The sequence below is a fragment of the Penaeus vannamei genome, chromosome 9 (genome assembly GCF_042767895.1).
Source record: "Penaeus vannamei isolate JL-2024 chromosome 9, ASM4276789v1, whole genome shotgun sequence".
NCBI classification, from domain to species: Eukaryota; Metazoa; Arthropoda; class Malacostraca; order Decapoda; family Penaeidae; genus Penaeus; species Penaeus vannamei.
In genome coordinates this window covers 8,733,053-8,751,447 of record NC_091557.1, presented here as the reverse complement: position 1 = coordinate 8,751,447, position 18,395 = coordinate 8,733,053, and the positions used below count along the sequence as shown (strand labels likewise).

Genomic DNA, 18,395 nt, shown 5'->3' with positions numbered 1-18,395 from the left:
TTATAGATGGAAAGGAAAAAAAAGAAGTGTTTTCAGTAAGAGAGAGAGTTAAAAAGACATCAGAGTTAAGTAAGTTGTTAATACCTGATAAATTCAATCTTTTCTCTGAATTATTTCAGCCCCACTCCCACGAGGAAGCCGAGATGAGAACAAACGTGGGCTTGGTGAAAGGCCACGCCTATGGCATCACAGCAGTACGGAAAATCAACATCGGCGATACAGGACTTTTCTCGATTTTTAAGTATGGCTTATTTGAGAACTTAGGCTTTGGATGTTTATTGAGGTCCCTATTTTTTTGTACTTTTATTTTGGGTTATAGGCAGTAGGAAATACATTGATTTTTTTATATATATTTATTTATCATTTTGTTTGTGGTATTATTATCATTAGCATTGCTACCGTCAGGATATAAGATATTCAGATTTAGCAGATTGTCCTTTTTGTGATTGAAAGAATTTGTCAGATTTTAAAGATAGGTTGCTGATTTTCCTGCATGGTGGGGTATCAGTGATAACAGTATTGATTAATATTTTTAGGGAAAAAGACTTCATTCTATATAGTAACAACTCTTGAGTCACTGTCAAGTGTTGTTATTTTAATTGCCTTCTTTTTCCCAGTCACGTGCCTGTTGATATTAACCTTGTATATGTGCCAGATGGATGGCCATACATTAAGAGGTAAAAAGCAGATTAATACTTACACATATACCACTGAACGACAGTACACGAACACAGTAATGTATGGTAAATGAAATGAAATACAGCCAAGAAGTGTGAAATAATGTAAAGTCTTTCGAGTCAAATTTGTTTCCCCTTTAGAACAGTGACAGAAATGAGTTTCTTTTTTTGCAGTTATCATTGAGAGGATAAAATTAATTTTCTTAGATTATATTTATTTATTTATTTATCTATCTATCTATTGTGGCTGTGTTTCATATCCATGGACGTTAAGTCAGTGTATGTTTGTATAGATTTACTTGTGAACATAACCTCATTGCTGCTATAAATATGATGAATGATAAATTAACTTTATTTGTATTTTTAATGTAAATTGCACTTATGATGTACATAGATACAGGCCACCAGTACACACAAATATGTAGAAAATCAGGTGTTATTGCAAGCACAGATTAGGAAAGAACAACTGATGAGTGGAACTTGATGTAAGAGAGCACAGGTATAAATATGCGGAAGACCATATAGTTAAACAAAAAATATAGATAGAGAGGTAAAGTACTATTGAAGGGTATTGTGTCAGAATTATTTTTGTTAAGAATGAGATAGTAAATTTATTTGTCCTAATATTCGTGAATGAAACAACAACTCGTGTGTCGTAATTAAACGTTTGATGGGAAATATGCTGATGGTATGAGTAATCCATGAATCAACAAGTAAGGTATAGTTGCATGAATGAGTTAATGATTTTGTTGGTGTTTCAGATTTGAGATGTTATGTAGAGTATTTGCAACATTTTAAAATTATTGTTGTAGAGCGCAGCATGCCTATACTAATGTATATATTTAAAAAAAAAATAATAAAAATCTATTAATTGCACCTCAAGAGTGGTTAAACAGGTTTTGATGGGAAATGTCTTATGATATACATAAATCATTGAAAATATTGAAACATTTGCTCTATTTCTATGTGCATAAGAAACACACTCCTAAAAGAGAAAAGAGTGTCAAATTACTTGTGCACACATGAGTTTTATATCTTGAAAGATAATTTCTACTGTTTTGATGAATGATAATATGATTTCCGTGACTCCAAATATCACATATATGGATTTGATTGTACCTTTATCCTAATTGTCTCCCTAACTGAAACCTCCTTTATCCAACACACTAATGTCCTTTTCACATGGCAGGGGAGCGCAGAAGATACGCATGGTCCGCCTCAAAAACCCATGGGGTGAACGCGAGTGGAACGGAGCATTTAGTGATGGGTAAGTTAAGGCTGCCCAATCTCCGTTTCTCTTACTGTTATTTCCCGTGCATAAATATTTAACAAGTCTTTGTTACTGGTTTTTTGTTGTCATTTTAAGAGTTTTACACTACTGAATGCAAGTAAGGTATTGCATTTGGAATTATGGGAGAGACTATTAATTTTTTTTTTTTCTCACTGTGATGAAGCAAGCCGCTGCTCATATTTTATGTTTTGGCTTTGGATTAAATCTATATAGAAATAGTTTTGGTGCATATACACAGTTTCATCTTTTGATTGAGTTTTTGTTTTTGTTGTTAAGGTGATATTTTTTTTAGCTTTACCTTTGTAAAGATCTTAAAAGTTTTAGTTTTGTAAAAGTTTGATTAAAGATTTAATTAATTATTGGGAGCATTAATAGTAGATTAAATATTTAATTCATTATTGGGACCAGTGATGGTAGTGATGATATTCGGTATGTTGATTTAATGAAAGGATATCTTCCTCCTTATTAGATTAAGTAGAGAAATAGTGTTAATATGTTATTCCCTTTTTGGGTCTGTATTATGATAAATAGATCATTTATTGTAATGCCATTTTTTAATTTTTGCTATAGATCTTGTCCCTTTTAGATATTATGAAAACACACATACACACACACACACACACACACACACACACACACACACACACACACACACACACACACACACACACACACACACACACACACACACACACACACACACACACACACACACACACACACACACACACACACACACACACACAGAGATAATTGCATTCACATTAACACACAAACCTTCACAAGCACATACCCACGCACAAGTACATACACACACAAATACATTTCCATTTACATATTTGAATTACATTTGTGTCATTATATATATTTACTTGCTTTTTGTGCTAGCATTGTACTGAATGTCGCTTGATGGCTGAGTATGTTGCAATGTTTTCTTTGCAGTTGATTGACTACTCTCTTATCTATAGAGGTTGGGAACTGTTAAATCTTGAGCATCATGTAATAGTTCTTGGATCCTCATATCTTCTGTGGGAGGACTCAGTGAAATTCTATATATCTTGTCTTTAGTTGGTGTAGCACACTGATGCAAAATTGGAATTCACAGTCATACAAAATTACATTCATCTATATACATTTGTAATATTTGTTCTGTATTATTTTTTATTTTGTTTCATTTATTCTCCTTATCCTTTTCATATAAGGACATCTTGTGTGCTACTTTAACCTAAAAACTAGAGTTTTTACGTGGTGATTGTGTCTAAGAGGAGGTCTCTTTTATGGCTTGAAAATGCATGCAAGCCCTTCTCATTTCCAGGGCTGAGTCCATCAGTGAATCTTATTTCTTTGTCCTTATACCTAAAATGTGTGTATCTGGTCTGGTCTTATTTCCATGCTCGTCTGCAGTTATTTCAGGACAGAAAGGTAAAGTGTTACCATTTAGAAAAGAGATAATAAGCACAAATGTAGATCATTATTATCTGCTTTTGGCAAAGTATAACAGAAATCACATTCATTTTTTTCTTGAGGCAACTTTTTTATTTTTGTTCCAGAATGCTGTTTTGAAACAGTATTAGTATATTGGTCACAAGTCACCTGTGCTTGATTTGATAACCAGTATTTTAGCAAGACTTTGTACTGTCTAATGCTTGCATAAAGTTACACTGTAAAACTGTTTGCATATTTGAGATGCATTGGGTGTTATAGGGGTATAGTGTTGTATTATGTCTTATCCAGTTTGTTTCATCATTGATTTTACTTGTGGAATGTAAATGAATACTTGAAAAAATCTCATTAAATTAAGTTGGTGGGAATAATAAGTAAGTTACAAAGGATCACTTTGATTGGCACCTTCTACCTCCAGATATTCTTGGTGTGATGAGAAATGAATACAGAAGATGAAATAGAGACTGAGAATTAACCCATAGATTCCATTTGAAGGAATATAGTTTGGTTCTAAAAGACTTTTATTATGAGTTTGGACTGTAAAAAGAATATTCTCCGAGATGTAAAATGAAACTTAAATCGAATTTTAAATGCTGAATGATGACCATGTGTTTGCAGCTTGTCTTTTTTATTAGTATGAAAATATATGTCACTGAATCACTTTTTATGATTTATATATATAAGTTAAGATTCCATTGGCATGAAATTTTGAAGGAGAAGCATTCACTAGGCCCAGTTTATGGATCACCAGTCTGGAACAAATTTCATGCTAGAATGTCTAATGAGGTCAGTTTTAGCAGCTCTGAAGCCCAAATCCTTCAGTAGCTCTGTCATAGTCTTGGATTGACATCTGACATATTGAGCAGAGTATAATATGTGTGTGTGTGTGTGTGTGTGTGTGTGTGTGTGTGTGTGTGTGTGTGTGTGTGTCTGTGTGTGTGTCTGTGTGTGTGTGTCTGTGTGTGTGTGTGTGTGTGTGTGTGTGTGTGTGTGTGTGGAGTTCATTGCCATTTTACAGTATACCAAATGAGATACATCATATGTTACAGGAGACAAATAGCTAACTGAAGACCAAAGTGATGGCTGTATATTCAATTTAGCAGATGTGACTGAAGAGAGCAAATATGTCTGTTTGCTAGTCATGAAAATATGATGAGGATAATGTATAGATACTAAAGAATATTGGAAAGGGAGGAGCAGAGAGTATATTTTATTCTGAAGGTCAGAATAAAATATATATTGCATATAAATTGTCACAAATGTTGGTAAACTTTCCAGTTTTAAAATTGAACGGTGCATTCAAAGACAAAAATGAAAATGCGTAAAAGAACTATTTCAATGAAGCAGATGAGCTATCCCATAGCATTAGAAATGGAACACAAAGCTAAGACATTTAAGAAATTAAATTTATCAGTTTTAAATCTAGGAATTTTTGAATACAGGAATGTGTCATATTAATTACTTGGGTCAAGTAATTTTTTCAACCTCACTAAAGCCTCAGCGTGGAACGAATCATTCTGAATTTCTTCTTGAACTTGAAATCCACCTTCACGATCTTCCTTTTTGCTCCATCCACTTCAACTTTGCACAAGCGCAAGATGAAAAAGTAAAAGCACTCATGTTCACCTTCATCTTCAGCCTTGCCATCACCTTATCATATCTATTTACCTCATTCAGTTTAACCCAAAGATAGAGGATTATTCAGAGCTTGACTGAGAACTATGTAATAGAAATCGAACAGTTTTCAGATTTTGTGTGGTATTTTGCCCTGTATACCTTGTAGATTGTGTACTCATTGGGTGGGAGTGGGGGGGGGGGGATAATTCAATTCAGAAATCTGACCAAAAAAAAAAAAAAAAAAAAATTACTGTATTTGCCTTAGTTAATGTTCATACCTAATTATGATGGTCATATCTCATCCTGGGAGGGTTGATACTTGTTCTAATTCCTATTTTCATTCTTATCCTCACTTTCATTTTTCTTCTTCCCTCATTCAGCATGTTTCATGTTCAGAAAATAGGTCTGCGAATGAATATCTTCACAGTGCAAGATTTTCATTCTCGTTCATACTTTTTTTTTATGTTGATGGATAAGTTTATAAACACCTCTCATATTCATCTTCACCCTTACTTTCATTCTCATGTCCCACCAGCAGGACCTTCACCTTCCGCCTTCATGGTTATTGTCACTCACTCTCATGTTCACTGCACCCTCGTCTTCATTCTCACCCTCACACTTAGCTGTAATCCCACTTTCAAACACATCCATTCATACTTGGTACAACCTCCTCATTCATAAGGAAATGGGAATACTCCAGAAACAAGGGGATAGTTTTCCTGTGAATGCTTAATTCTTGAAACAAGAATTAAATTATTTTCTGAAAATACGCAGACTGTAATTTTCACCGCTTTTCTTTTGTTAAAGCTATACATGCACCTTAGCTGTTGTATTTAACGTATTTAAAACTTGCTCTGTTTGTAGCAGTGGAGCATGTTTTCACAAGAAGATTGATTGTTTTACAGTAAAGAAAGGAGTGGATTTGTGTACACTACCTCGGAACTGACCAAAATGTACTCCAGGTGAATACTTACTATAGTGTGTGTTTCACAAAGTTTTGCACAACGAAACAGCTGTAACTTGGTGATTCTTAATTATTTTTGCTCTTTTTTTAAAGAACATTAAAAAAAAGTAGAATGAATTTCTTTGACAGTAGGTGTGAGGAATGTGTGTACCACATTCACTAAACACGTGCACCGTAGGCAAGAGGTTTAGATTTGGGCTGTGTTCGACTGGGGTGGTAAAATGCAAGAAGGTTTGGTAAGGAATTGAAATGCAAATTTAGAACATGATATGTCCCATTTTTTTCATCATTTGATTATTAGTACTTTCTTTTTCGTCGGCCTTAGATTTGTTTTTGGTTAATTTTTTTCATTGGCCTCAGAACTGGTAATTTTTTAGCTTTCTGAATTGTCTCTGATGTGATGTTATTTTACCTTTTTTGCATTATTACTGCCCCACTTTAGTTGCCTTGGTCTAGTCTGTTTTCCAATTCATTGTGTGGATATTTCAGTTTTGTGACATTTATTAGATAAATTACATTTTCTTTTCCTTTTGTTTTGCTGATGCAGGAATTCAGCTTTGCATTTGAGAGTTGTTTTCACTTAATTTTTGTTGTTGTTGTTGATTTGAAGCATGTCATATCTCTTATTAGTTCTGCTATATCTTGTATTTCTTTTTGACACTTTGTGTACGAATGCAAAATCTCTCGCCTTTAGTTGATGGTATTTTTGTAGAGAGTCTATTATTGGGTAAACAAATTTATTTACTATTATGAGTGTCTTGTCTTCACAGAATTTAAGTTTCATTTACTTTTTATTTGTATACCACATTCATAAAATAAGAAAGAAATACTGCCATCAGCGTTTGTTTAGTGTTAATGTGATACACAAATCCCCTTTTACCGTGCTTATCCTTCTCACATAGTTCAGTAAGTTAAGTAACATTTTTACTTTTTTTTTCTTTCTTTTGATTTATTGTGCAGAAGATTAGATTGCTGCTTATTGCTCAGTAAACTTTGCTCAGTAACAGAGATTATTACTGTAGTTGCACAGCAATAAGATGTGGATTTTCAACGGCAAAAGTAGAGTATGGACCTTTATGAGATGCCAGAATTAGAAATAAGTGACATATTTTCTTTCTATCCATCTCAAAACATGGATATGAAGGAACAATCATTATGGCCACCTGAATGTAAGGAATTGTTGCCTTGCTATATTTTTATCACCTAGAAGGAAATTCATGATTTTTTAATGGTATGAAAGTTCAAAATTCTTTTTTGTATCATTGTCAGTTGGATTTGTTTGTTGTAATTAGACTGTAATTCATACTATATGAAAATCATAATGATGTGGGGATATTTATTCAGCTTTCAGTGTAGTAGAAAAATACTTTCATGGAGACTTGATATTCCAATGAATAATTTTTTTTTTTTTTTTTTTAAATTTATGTTCTTATGATTGTGCAAATGCAGTATTAAGCCAGATCATTAGGATACATTTTGATAACACTCAAGTTCTTTCATATGAAATGTTTGGTTGGAGAGGATTATGAATATTAACATTTGTTCCAAATTTTATGAAGAACAAAACTGAGAATTGTTGTTTTGATTAGATTAAGTATGGCTGTATAGATCTTTGTTATTTTCCCTATGTGCGAAGGAGGATAATTCCCTTTGTAAAAACAGAAGTTAATCTCTGGACCCTAATCTGCTACTCAGTTGTTTTATTTTAATTTATTTATTTATTATTTTATTCTCCTTTTGATTTCCCTCCTTCATGTGTTTATATCAGCTTGCTAACTAATGAAGCGTGTTTCTTTTAACACTAGAACTTTTCTTGATGTCATTTAGGATTCTAAGTGATTTTTCAGTAGGTCTTGTATCTTTTGACATTTTTATTTTCTTTTCTTTTTTTAAGTTGATGAGATTGCATGTTAATCTTTGATATACATCCTATATAAATGTTGTATATTTCTCAATAAAGATACTTTAAAACAAAAGCAAATTGAATAATTGACAGGATTTAGAGTGACACTGATATTGATTGATTCATACTAGGGAAACTTGACATTTTTTAAAGCATGATGAATACCCAACAGATCGCCAGAATGGTCAAAAGTCTCGGCATCAGAGAGGGAGAAGTTAGGACTAACTTTTGAAGATGACGGAGAGTTTTGGTAAGTGAAATTTGGCTACTGATTTTTGAAGAGATTATTGTATCCTGTACAAGATTTTTTGAGCAAGAAGTAAAATACATTTTTATAGAATATTGATTTTATATATGTATGTAAAGTTGACACATTTTGATAGTGTAGTTAAGTGTATAAAGGTACATTTTTCCCATGTTCCTTTATGTACCTGAATCATTTATTCATTACTGTAATTCTTCCTTGCATTTTTAGGATGACGTTTGATGACTTCGTGGAGCACTTCACTGACCTCTCCATCTGTTTCCTTATCAACACCAAAGTCTTCAGTCTTAGTAAAACTTGGCATGAGACTGTCTTTGTGGATGCATGGACCATCGGCATCCGAGGCCACAACTCGGACCGGGCAGGAGGGTGTCCAAACCACAAGGATTCCTTTTTGCGTAATCCACAATATCGGTAAGTAGCTTTTCTAGCCTGGATGGCATGGTATACATCTTAATTGTTCTAAGTACTATATATACATGCAACTTGACATGAGGTAATCTTAGCGTTGTCTGTATTGTGCTTCCTGTTTGAAGTCATTAGGGAACTTGAAATGATTTTTACTTCATGGCCATATTAGATAGAGATTTCCTTGGCATTACAACGACTAGAACTTATGTTACTTTTTACATTTCTTTTTACTTTTTAACATTGCAGTTTTGATATCAAGGAGGAGAGTGATGATGTTATATTCCAGCTGATGCAAAAGGACACACGTGATAGGAAACAGGAAGGACTCCAAAACCTTGTAATTGGATTCCACATAATGAAGGTGTGATAGTTACCCTGTACCAGATCTCAGTTGTGGGATAATGGATTTTAGTCCTTAATGGATAAAATGCAGTTGTTATTCTCAGTGATATGTAGACACTGGATATGATAGGTCATGAAAAAGTTTAGATCGAATTATATGTACTCATATTAAAATAACTAAAGCTTTGATAGTTGGGTGTGACAGTTGCTCAGAACATATGATTATGAAATAAAAAAAAACTTGATTTTAAAGACTAACAGATGTGATAGATAAAAGATAGCAAATTTTATAACTGATGTTTTCTCCTAAGTATTTTTATTTCAGTGTTAATGGAAATTTTGATAATTTCAGGTTGAGGAAAACAGGAAATACCGTGTTCACAGGATACATGAGAGCATAGCCACATCAGACTACATTCGCACACGTGCAATATTTCTGCGAGAACAGTTGAAACAGGGACGTTATGTCATAATGCCTACTACTTTTAAGCCTGACGAAACTGGAGAATATATCATGAGAATGTTCACATCAAAAGATGCCAATGCAAGGTATGCTGTTGATTTTTTTTTTTTCTTCTTCTTCTTCTTTCTTCTTTTCTTTCTTTCCTTGGATTGTGTTATTATATGGTGCTGTGGCTAACCTGTATGTCATTTTTCAGTTTTACGCACATATTCCTTACATTTCCAGAGAGCTCACTCTGGATCAGCCTCGAATCCGCTGGTACTCTTGTGTCAAAAAGCCAGTCCTTGTGACCACCATCACCGTTAAAGGTGCTTTCAACCTGGAGAAACAGTCGGCGTTTGGAGGTAAGATATAGAAAAATTTATTTAGGGTTTGTCTAGAGTGAGTGCGTGTATTTTGGATTCCCCCCCCCCCCACATACTTTTCTTCCTTTTAATGAGATTGAATGGAGGTTGATGATGTTTTTTTTCATAGGTTAGGTCTGACATCTTGTTTACTGGTTTAAGGCCGACTTGCAGTGGAGTGCAGTGTTTAGTTTTACAGTATCTGTATCAATGCTTCTCCGAAATTCAGGAAATATAGCCATAGATCTTTGGAAATTCTTGGTTTTTGATATTTATTTAAAGGGTTTGTTTGACCTCTATATATATACCTGTCTCTCACTATATATATATATATATATATATATATATATATATATATATATATATATATATATATATATATATAGAGAGAGAGAGAGAGAGAGAGAGAGAGAGAGAGAGAGAGAGAGAGAGAGAGAGAGAGAGAGAGAGAGAGAGAGAGAGAAATATGTATTTAAAGAACATATAATGAGATATTCTTGTTCTATTTGTTATGCTATTGCTGGAAGATATGTAGATGCTTTTCTTTTTCCTTTTTTTTCTTAAATGATGTATTTTTTTGCATGCCTTCAAGAATTGGCAAATCAGACAGAAATGATATATAAGAGCCAAGCGCCCAAGAGGCGAATGAAACGGCTCAAACGCATAATTTATGATGACGGGGAAAAAGGTTTGACGCACCAAACACGAGTAGAGAGGTTCACCCTGGTGTTCATAGACTCAGATGATGGTTAATATATCGCCATTTTTTATGTAGTGGGATCAATTTGTCCTATATGTAATATAATACATCTGCATTAAGGAATAAATCTGCAAATTTTTAAGAATTTTCTTTGATAAATCATTTGTGGAATAGTCTGGTTAGACTTGAAACAACATGGATTCTTTATTTCTTGTGTGACTTTTCTGTTCCATTTTTCGCATATTAAGAGAAGGCTTTATAAGATGTATTGACTGACTGTATGAACACCTCCTGGGCAAGCAAACATAATGTCTAAACTGGAATGATCCAAATGTTCAACAGAGCACTGAATAAATTACATGTTTACTACGATTTTCCGACTATTGCATCTACTCTGCATATAATCTATTGGCTGAAGTAAAAACTATAGAGGGTAGTCATTGTCATTCATTACTGTATGTAGAAATCATCATGTTCTAAATCTCGAATATAAGTATTGATGTATAGTATTTTCAAACCATAATGTATACCAATAATATAAGCTAGAATCATCAGTTGATTTGCATGACTTTGACACTTTATGTCTTGATCCACCCTTTTTTTTTTTTCTTTTTTTTAAAGTGAAATATTCTTCCAAAATATGAAATGTTTCTTTTTAAAATGCAACACTAATGCATGCTTTCATCTTTGGTTAAGGAGTCAATCGCGTAAGTAAGTTTCCAGTGTTTACTTTTTGTAGTAAATGCATGTAAGAATTTTAGGAATGATATAATATAATTTTACTGTTTTAGGTAATAATTATTTTCTTTAATATATCATTTCTCTTTTAATTGTCTATATATTTTTTAGATTTATTATTCTTTTTTAACCGTGATGTAGATTATAATGTTGTAAGATTATAAAAATATTTATTTTCATACGTTGTTAGCAAAATAATAAGATATAATAAATTGATGTCAAGATTTTTTGTAATTGTGTGATATGATAAGAATGATATATTAACATACCTTCATATGAACCAATAAGTAAACAGTAAATGCAGAAGTGTCACTATACTTTGATATTACAGTGAGTGATTTTTCTAAACATTTTATGAAGATTTTAGTGTTTATATAATTTAGAATTTAGTTTTCCAAGTTTATAGAGATGATTGATTTTGAAAACTTACCTGTAATATATTTAAAGGCATCAAGGTCAAAAACTCAAGGTATATTAAATAATTTGTTTTATAAAATGATATATACATTAATGAAGTCTTATTTACCATAAACCTTTTTGATGTAATTTAGGAGAGGCTGATGCATATTGCTTAATAAAATGTGAGAGTGAAGTGGTGAGGACGCCGATAGAGAAGGGAACATCCGACCCCAAGTGGGACACAACTGCCATCTTTTACCGAACTAAACCTGGCCAGCCAATCGTGCTCGAGGTATGTGTCTCCAGTGTTAAATAGTATTCAGTTGCTTTGTTATTTAGTAGTTTTACGTAGACTTTGATAGAAATGTACTCTGTCATTGTTTAATTGATTTAAGTAGTCAATTATTGAGCTAGTATTCACTTCTGACTTTCCACTTTTTGATATGAAGACGATATTACCAATAATTATTAAAGATTGTTCAGAGATTATTATTTGAATAATCAGAATAAATCCATCAATGATAAAGATATATATATTTTTTTCTGGCAAATATCTCCAGAATTCTGAAGTCAAAGCTTTTGTGTTATAAATTTATGTTGAATGTGGATTTATTTCATCAGTGAGGAAGTGAAACTTGTTTACAGAGATTTCTTCATATTTCTTTTCTGAATATTAGACTTTCAAACTTGGCTTCATTGTAAAAGATTAATATAAGAATTTTTATGATTATAATATTTGAACATTTTGAACACAGGTGTGGAACAGTAATCTACTAATGGATGGATTTATTGGCCGAGCGGAAGTTATGGCTCCCATCAACCCTAATGTAACACAGGTGGAACTTCCGCTGTTTGGGCGAAGAAAAGAAAAGACACTAGAAAAGCAGGGAAAGTTGGTAGTCCAGGTATATAGTGACGACGATCTCACAAGCATTTGATTTTAGCTTAGATGTTTGTTTGGAATATGTTGATGTAAAAGTAAATATACTCTGTGGCATTTAAGCAAAATCATGTAAATGTGCTCTTATAGTGCAAGAAATTCATTATATATACACCTGACATTAAGGTACTGACTGAAGTTAAGAAATGGAATAAAGTAACACAAGGTTTTTACTTAGAGAAAAAGAGAGAGAGAAAAAAGGAAAAAAGAGAATAAACATAAAGAAAATGCTTGGAATTTTTTTATGTAATGTAATGGAAGGCAACAGTATATGTTTTTTTCTGTATTTGTATTACTATGACAAATGATAAGAAGGTGATGTGGTTAAAATGTTGATGACTGGTGGAAGGATGATAATGTAAAACTTATAGGCTGTTGGAGATCATTTCACACATTTGGATAGCACTATATGTGTAGTGAGAAGTACTTTTCAAGGGGATGGAGCAGCACCAGTGAAATTTAGTGTAGTAAAACTTTTGGTATCTTTTGTTGTAAATCATCCAAAATCAAGTTTGGGAATATTATTAATATTGATTATGCAAAAATGCTACACTGTATACATATATTTATTGTGTATGTTTCCTGAAGACATCTGACTTATAAGGACCAGAAGGTTTCGTAGATAATACATTGAAATGCTAACTGCCTCTCAGAATGAATAAGAAGACCCTGTTAAATGCCCATAGCTCAATACAGGAAGAATTTTTTTGTTTTTGGATCTTATCAGAGGAATTAGATCTGTTAGTATCTTGCGTCCTTTATTCAAAGCTTAGTGACAAAATGAAAAAGATGAGACAAAGTACGATGCGCACAAAATGCATTAATGTTGTTTGTTAAAAGTGAAGGTAGAAAGAGAATGATCTGTTTTTTTTTACACCATATTTGCCTAGCATGTAATGGAGTAAGCTAGAGAAATACCAACATTTTGATTCTAATAGGTAATATGATATGAAATCATATGAACCTGAATGCAGTAGAATATAAATAAAGTGGGTTCAGATTTTTTTATTCGTACTTTGGATAAGAGAGAACGAAATGATCATCAGAGAAAAAGAATTGCAAAGATCCTCAAGTTCTTTTAATATTTTATCCATTTGTTCATTATATATCAAAATGTTCAGTTCTGAGTTATCGTGTTTTGATATTACCTTTTTTTTTGGGGGGGGGGGGAGGAGTCGTGCCTTTTTTCTACATGATCGCTGCTGTCACACTATGCATTTTATAGTAGTTAATTGTATGTAATCATTTGCAGATTTTCTTTTCATGTGTATTTTAGATTTTTTTTCTTACTTTCTCTTTTTCTTATTTTCTTATTTTCTTAATTTGTTTTTCTTTTTCTTTTTTTTTCTTTTTGAATGCTCTGTATTAGTGCCTATAATGATGCAGTGATGTGCCTGGAACTAATGTATATAATGCAAGGATATGTAAGAGCAACGACAAAGGAAAAGCCTTTTCTAGGTTAGTGATATGGTGCTTATTTTAAGAAATGGAAAAAAAAAGAAAATTAATAGACACAAAAATTTGGATGGCTTTTTTCTTTTTTGTATTGTTTTTAGTTATTTTACTAAAATTATATTAAATAAATAAATATAGAAAAATAAATATAGTACAGTGGAGGAATTAAATGATATAGATAGTTCCCCATTACACAATATTATGTGTACTGTGCACAGCATATATATATATATATATATATATATATATATATATATATATATATATATATATATATATATATATATATATATATATATATGTATATATGTATATATGTATATGTATGTATGTATACGTATGTATGTATACGTATATATGTATACGTATATATGTATATGTATATATGTATATGTATATATGTATATGTATATATGTATATATATATATATATATATATATATATATATATATATATATATATATATATATATATATATATATATATATATACATATATACACATGTGTATATATCCCTATCATGATGAGGCCAGAATTGTCTGTGACATAATCATTATGCAACAGTCTAGCCTCTCTGACAGGGTGTGTGCTGTGTACAGCCAGCCCACCTGCTCATACTTGATCATGTGATGACAGCTATAACCATACCCATTACTAAGGGGATTATACATACTTTTTTAGTTGTGTCACTTTTGTCAGTTTATTTCTGAAAAAAAATGTAACAATATGTTAGAGAAACAAGACACAGATGATAATAAAGTAAAAAAAGAAAAGTTCTTTTGATATATAGGAAAGGAGGGAGAGAAAAAAAAGATTATTAAGAAAAAGACAAATAAAGGATTTTGTGTACAAGTACTTCAAGATGATAATTACGAGAGGAGTCAATATTTATGTAATAATGGGATCAAATATTGCACTAAAAGACATGACATATCTGCTTGCATTTTATCAAAGTGTATTACCAGGATAAAGGGAGGGGGACTACTGGAAGTGAACAGTGGCTCATGAATTTCAAAGAATAAAGAATAAATAAAAAACAACTGCATGAGGTGAGGGAGGCAACAAGAAGTTGGTGTCTCCTTATGACAATTTACCTGATTTTGTCCTTTAGATATGAATATGTATTTATTTATATTTATATATATATATCTATATTTGTATTATATATATATATATATATATATATATATATATATATATATATATATATATATATATATATACATATACATATATGAATACATATATATATATATATAAATACATATATATATATATATAAATACATATATATATATATATATATATATATATATATATATATATATATATATATATATATATTTATATATATACATATATATATTTATATATATATATATATATATATATATATATATATATATATATATATATATATATATATATATATATAGACAGAGAGAGAGAGAGAATGTATAGATATAGATATATAGATATTTTTTTCTCTCCCTTTTTTCCCTTTTTACATGATATATATGCAAACACAGAATCTGCGGTCTCTGTGTAGATATAAAGAGTTCAAGAAAGCAGTTACATTTTTCATAAAGTGATGATTAGAACAAAACTAATTGATCTTAGACTCTATGATCAAGTAGATATTTTTAATAGCATCAATGAATATACTGCCACGTCATTTGTTATCTGTGTTATCAGGGATCTAGTTGTGTTATTGTTTGCAGTACTTAAAACCACTTTGATGTTGATATGTGTTAGCTGAATTAGCTTTTATATTATCATACTGGAGATCTGATATGTATTTTTTTTTTTTTTTTTTTTTTTTTTTTTTTTTTTTTTAAGTAAAAATGGGTGTTGATGAGAAGACATTAATGTTAGTGACATTGCAAAAATAATTTTACTTTAGTGATTTGAAGAGCAGTATATTGGAAGCATCAAGATTCACATTGATTATTGACAAAATAGATTAATAGATTAAATAAAGAAGAGGTGTGAATGCGAGAAATATAGCAAAGATATTGCAATACGTTTTGTTTTTTTTCTACAGTAATTAGGCCTTTGTCAGAATCACATATGTCTATAGGGTTAATTCTAAGAGGAGGCATTTTTCCTCCATTTTTCATGTATTTATAAATTAGTGGTGCTTTGATATTCAAAATCCTTGTGATCATATTTGTTTTCTTGCTTTCTTTTTTTATTTTACTTTTTTTCATATAACAGTAATATCCTTAAAGATTTTGATTTTTTTTCCTTCTTTCTTTTTCGAATTGTATAACTGCGTGATACTAAGTGTGGTTCTGTGAGTGAAAATGAATGTAGCTATTCATAAAGACAGATTTTTTTACTCTTTAATAAAAACTAATGATAAAAATAAATATATATATTTAACATTGGTGACATATGTGTTTATTGCCTTTCTGTGATATGTCAGAAATATAAATGTTTCAGAAATTCTTGTGTCAATAACCTTTATATCCCTTTTAAGAGTGAAAAGAAATACAAGATACAAGATGAGAATAGGTATACATAAACAGACTTGAAAACAGATACTAATTATTTATTATCATTAGTAGTAGCAGCAGTAGTATTCAGACATGTGTATATATATATATATATATATATATATATATATATATATATATATATATATACATATACATATATATCTATATATATATATATATATATACATATATATATATATATATATATATATATATATACATATATATATATATATATATATATATATATATATATATATATTTATATATATATATAGAAATATAAATATTAATATGTATATATATATATATATATATATATATATATATATATATATATATATATATATACACATTTTGATATCTATATAAGAGAAAGAGAAAAGAGAAGAGAAGAAAGAAGAGGAGAGGGAGGGAGGGAGGAAGAGAGAGAGAGAGAGAGACAGAGAGAGAGAGAGAGAGAGAGAGAGAGAGACAGAGAGAGAGAGAGAGAGAGAGAGAGAGAGAGAGAGAGAGAGAGAAAGAAAGAAAGAAAAAGAAAGAGAGAAGACAGAGAGAGAGAGAGAGGAGAGAGAGAGAGAGAGAGAGAGAGAGAGAGAGAGAGAGAGAGAGAGAGAGAGAGAGAGAGAGAGAGAGAGAGAGAGAGAGAGAGAGAGAGAGAGAGAGAGAGAGAGAGAGAGAGAGAGAGAGAGAGAGAGAGGGGGGGGGGGATGTGACCGAACTGCCAGATTTCAGACAAGATAGCATACAAACCCCGTGCCATAGGCTCACCCTCAGCCTATAGCAGTTCAGCACAAGGTCTTGGTTCAGCAGGGGTATCGCATATGCCTGCAGCTTTCCCACCCTTCAGCTTAGAGATCCTCTCCCTCACCTCAGTCAGGGTTGATGGATCTTCACTGGTGATGGGTCAGGCACAGGGATTGCGACATCCCTTGCATCTAGACTAACTGCTGGGGGGGGGGGGGGTCTAATGATACAAATTCTCAAAATACTCAGCCTAACGTGCACAACCCCCAACAGGATCTAAGATGATCCGTCCATCCACTGAGCGCACCGCAGATATCCGTGAGGGGGGGTTGGTAGGCAGGACGAAGGTCATTAACCAGGAAATGGCTTTCTTCATCCTTGGCAAAATTCCTGATAGACCTGTTCCTTATCCTTTCTCAGCAGAGTCCGAGCCCTGCGCACAAAGGAACGGCGCAAATCCCGATTGCTGTTCAGAGGAGGTTTCTGTCTCCAACGAGATGAAATTCTGCCTTGTCCTCAGACGTTCACCAATGGACTCCTGGGCTGCATCGAGTGTTTCACGCGCAACGGAATTCCATAGGACTATACATACATAGATAAATATGTATATGTATATATAACACACACACACACACACACACACACACACACACACACACACATATATACATACACAGTGATATGCATATATATCAGTGTATATGTATATATAAGTATATGCATATATATATATATATATATATATATATATATATATATATATATATATATATATATACATACATATATATATATATATATATATATATATATATATATATATATATATATATATATGTGTGTGTGTGTGTGTGTGTGTGTGTGTGTGTGTGTGTGTGTATGTATATATGTATATGTATATATGTATATATATATATATATATATATATATATATATATATATATATATATATATATATATATATGAATAAATATATGTATATGTATATATGTATATATATATATATATATATATATATATATATATATATATATATATATATGTATATATGTAAACACACACACCACACACACACACACACACATACATATATATATATATATATATATATATATATATATATATATATATATATATATACACATATATATATGTGTGTGTGTGTGTGTGTGTGTGTGTGTGTGTGTGTGTG

General features: G+C 31.4%; 1 protein-coding gene across 8 annotated transcripts in view; it reads left to right on the top strand.

Annotated features, from left to right (window-relative positions):
- LOC113809587 (calpain-5-like) overlaps nt 1-12,682 on the top strand; it is a 74,169-nt gene extending 61,487 nt beyond the window's left edge. For 5 of the 8 annotated variants that reach the window (XM_070125241.1, XM_070125238.1, XM_070125239.1 and 2 more), the window contains 10 exons: nt 120-241; nt 1,867-1,944; nt 5,934-5,990; nt 8,068-8,145; nt 8,371-8,574; nt 8,818-8,932; nt 9,266-9,462; nt 9,602-9,720; nt 11,710-11,849; nt 12,313-12,682. In XM_070125241.1, the coding sequence (XP_069981342.1) occupies nt 120-241; nt 1,867-1,944; nt 5,934-5,990; nt 8,068-8,145; nt 8,371-8,574; nt 8,818-8,932; nt 9,266-9,462; nt 9,602-9,720; nt 11,710-11,849; nt 12,313-12,495 (1,293 nt within the window). In that variant the 3' untranslated portion in view covers nt 12,496-12,682. The remainder of the gene's footprint in view (nt 1-119; nt 242-1,866; nt 1,945-5,933; nt 5,991-8,067; nt 8,146-8,370; nt 8,575-8,817; nt 8,933-9,265; nt 9,463-9,601; nt 9,721-11,709; nt 11,850-12,312) is intronic. The other 3 variants (XM_070125245.1, XM_070125243.1, XM_070125246.1) reach the window with 1 other exon arrangement.
- Nucleotides 12,683-18,395: the final 5,713 nt, after the last annotated feature.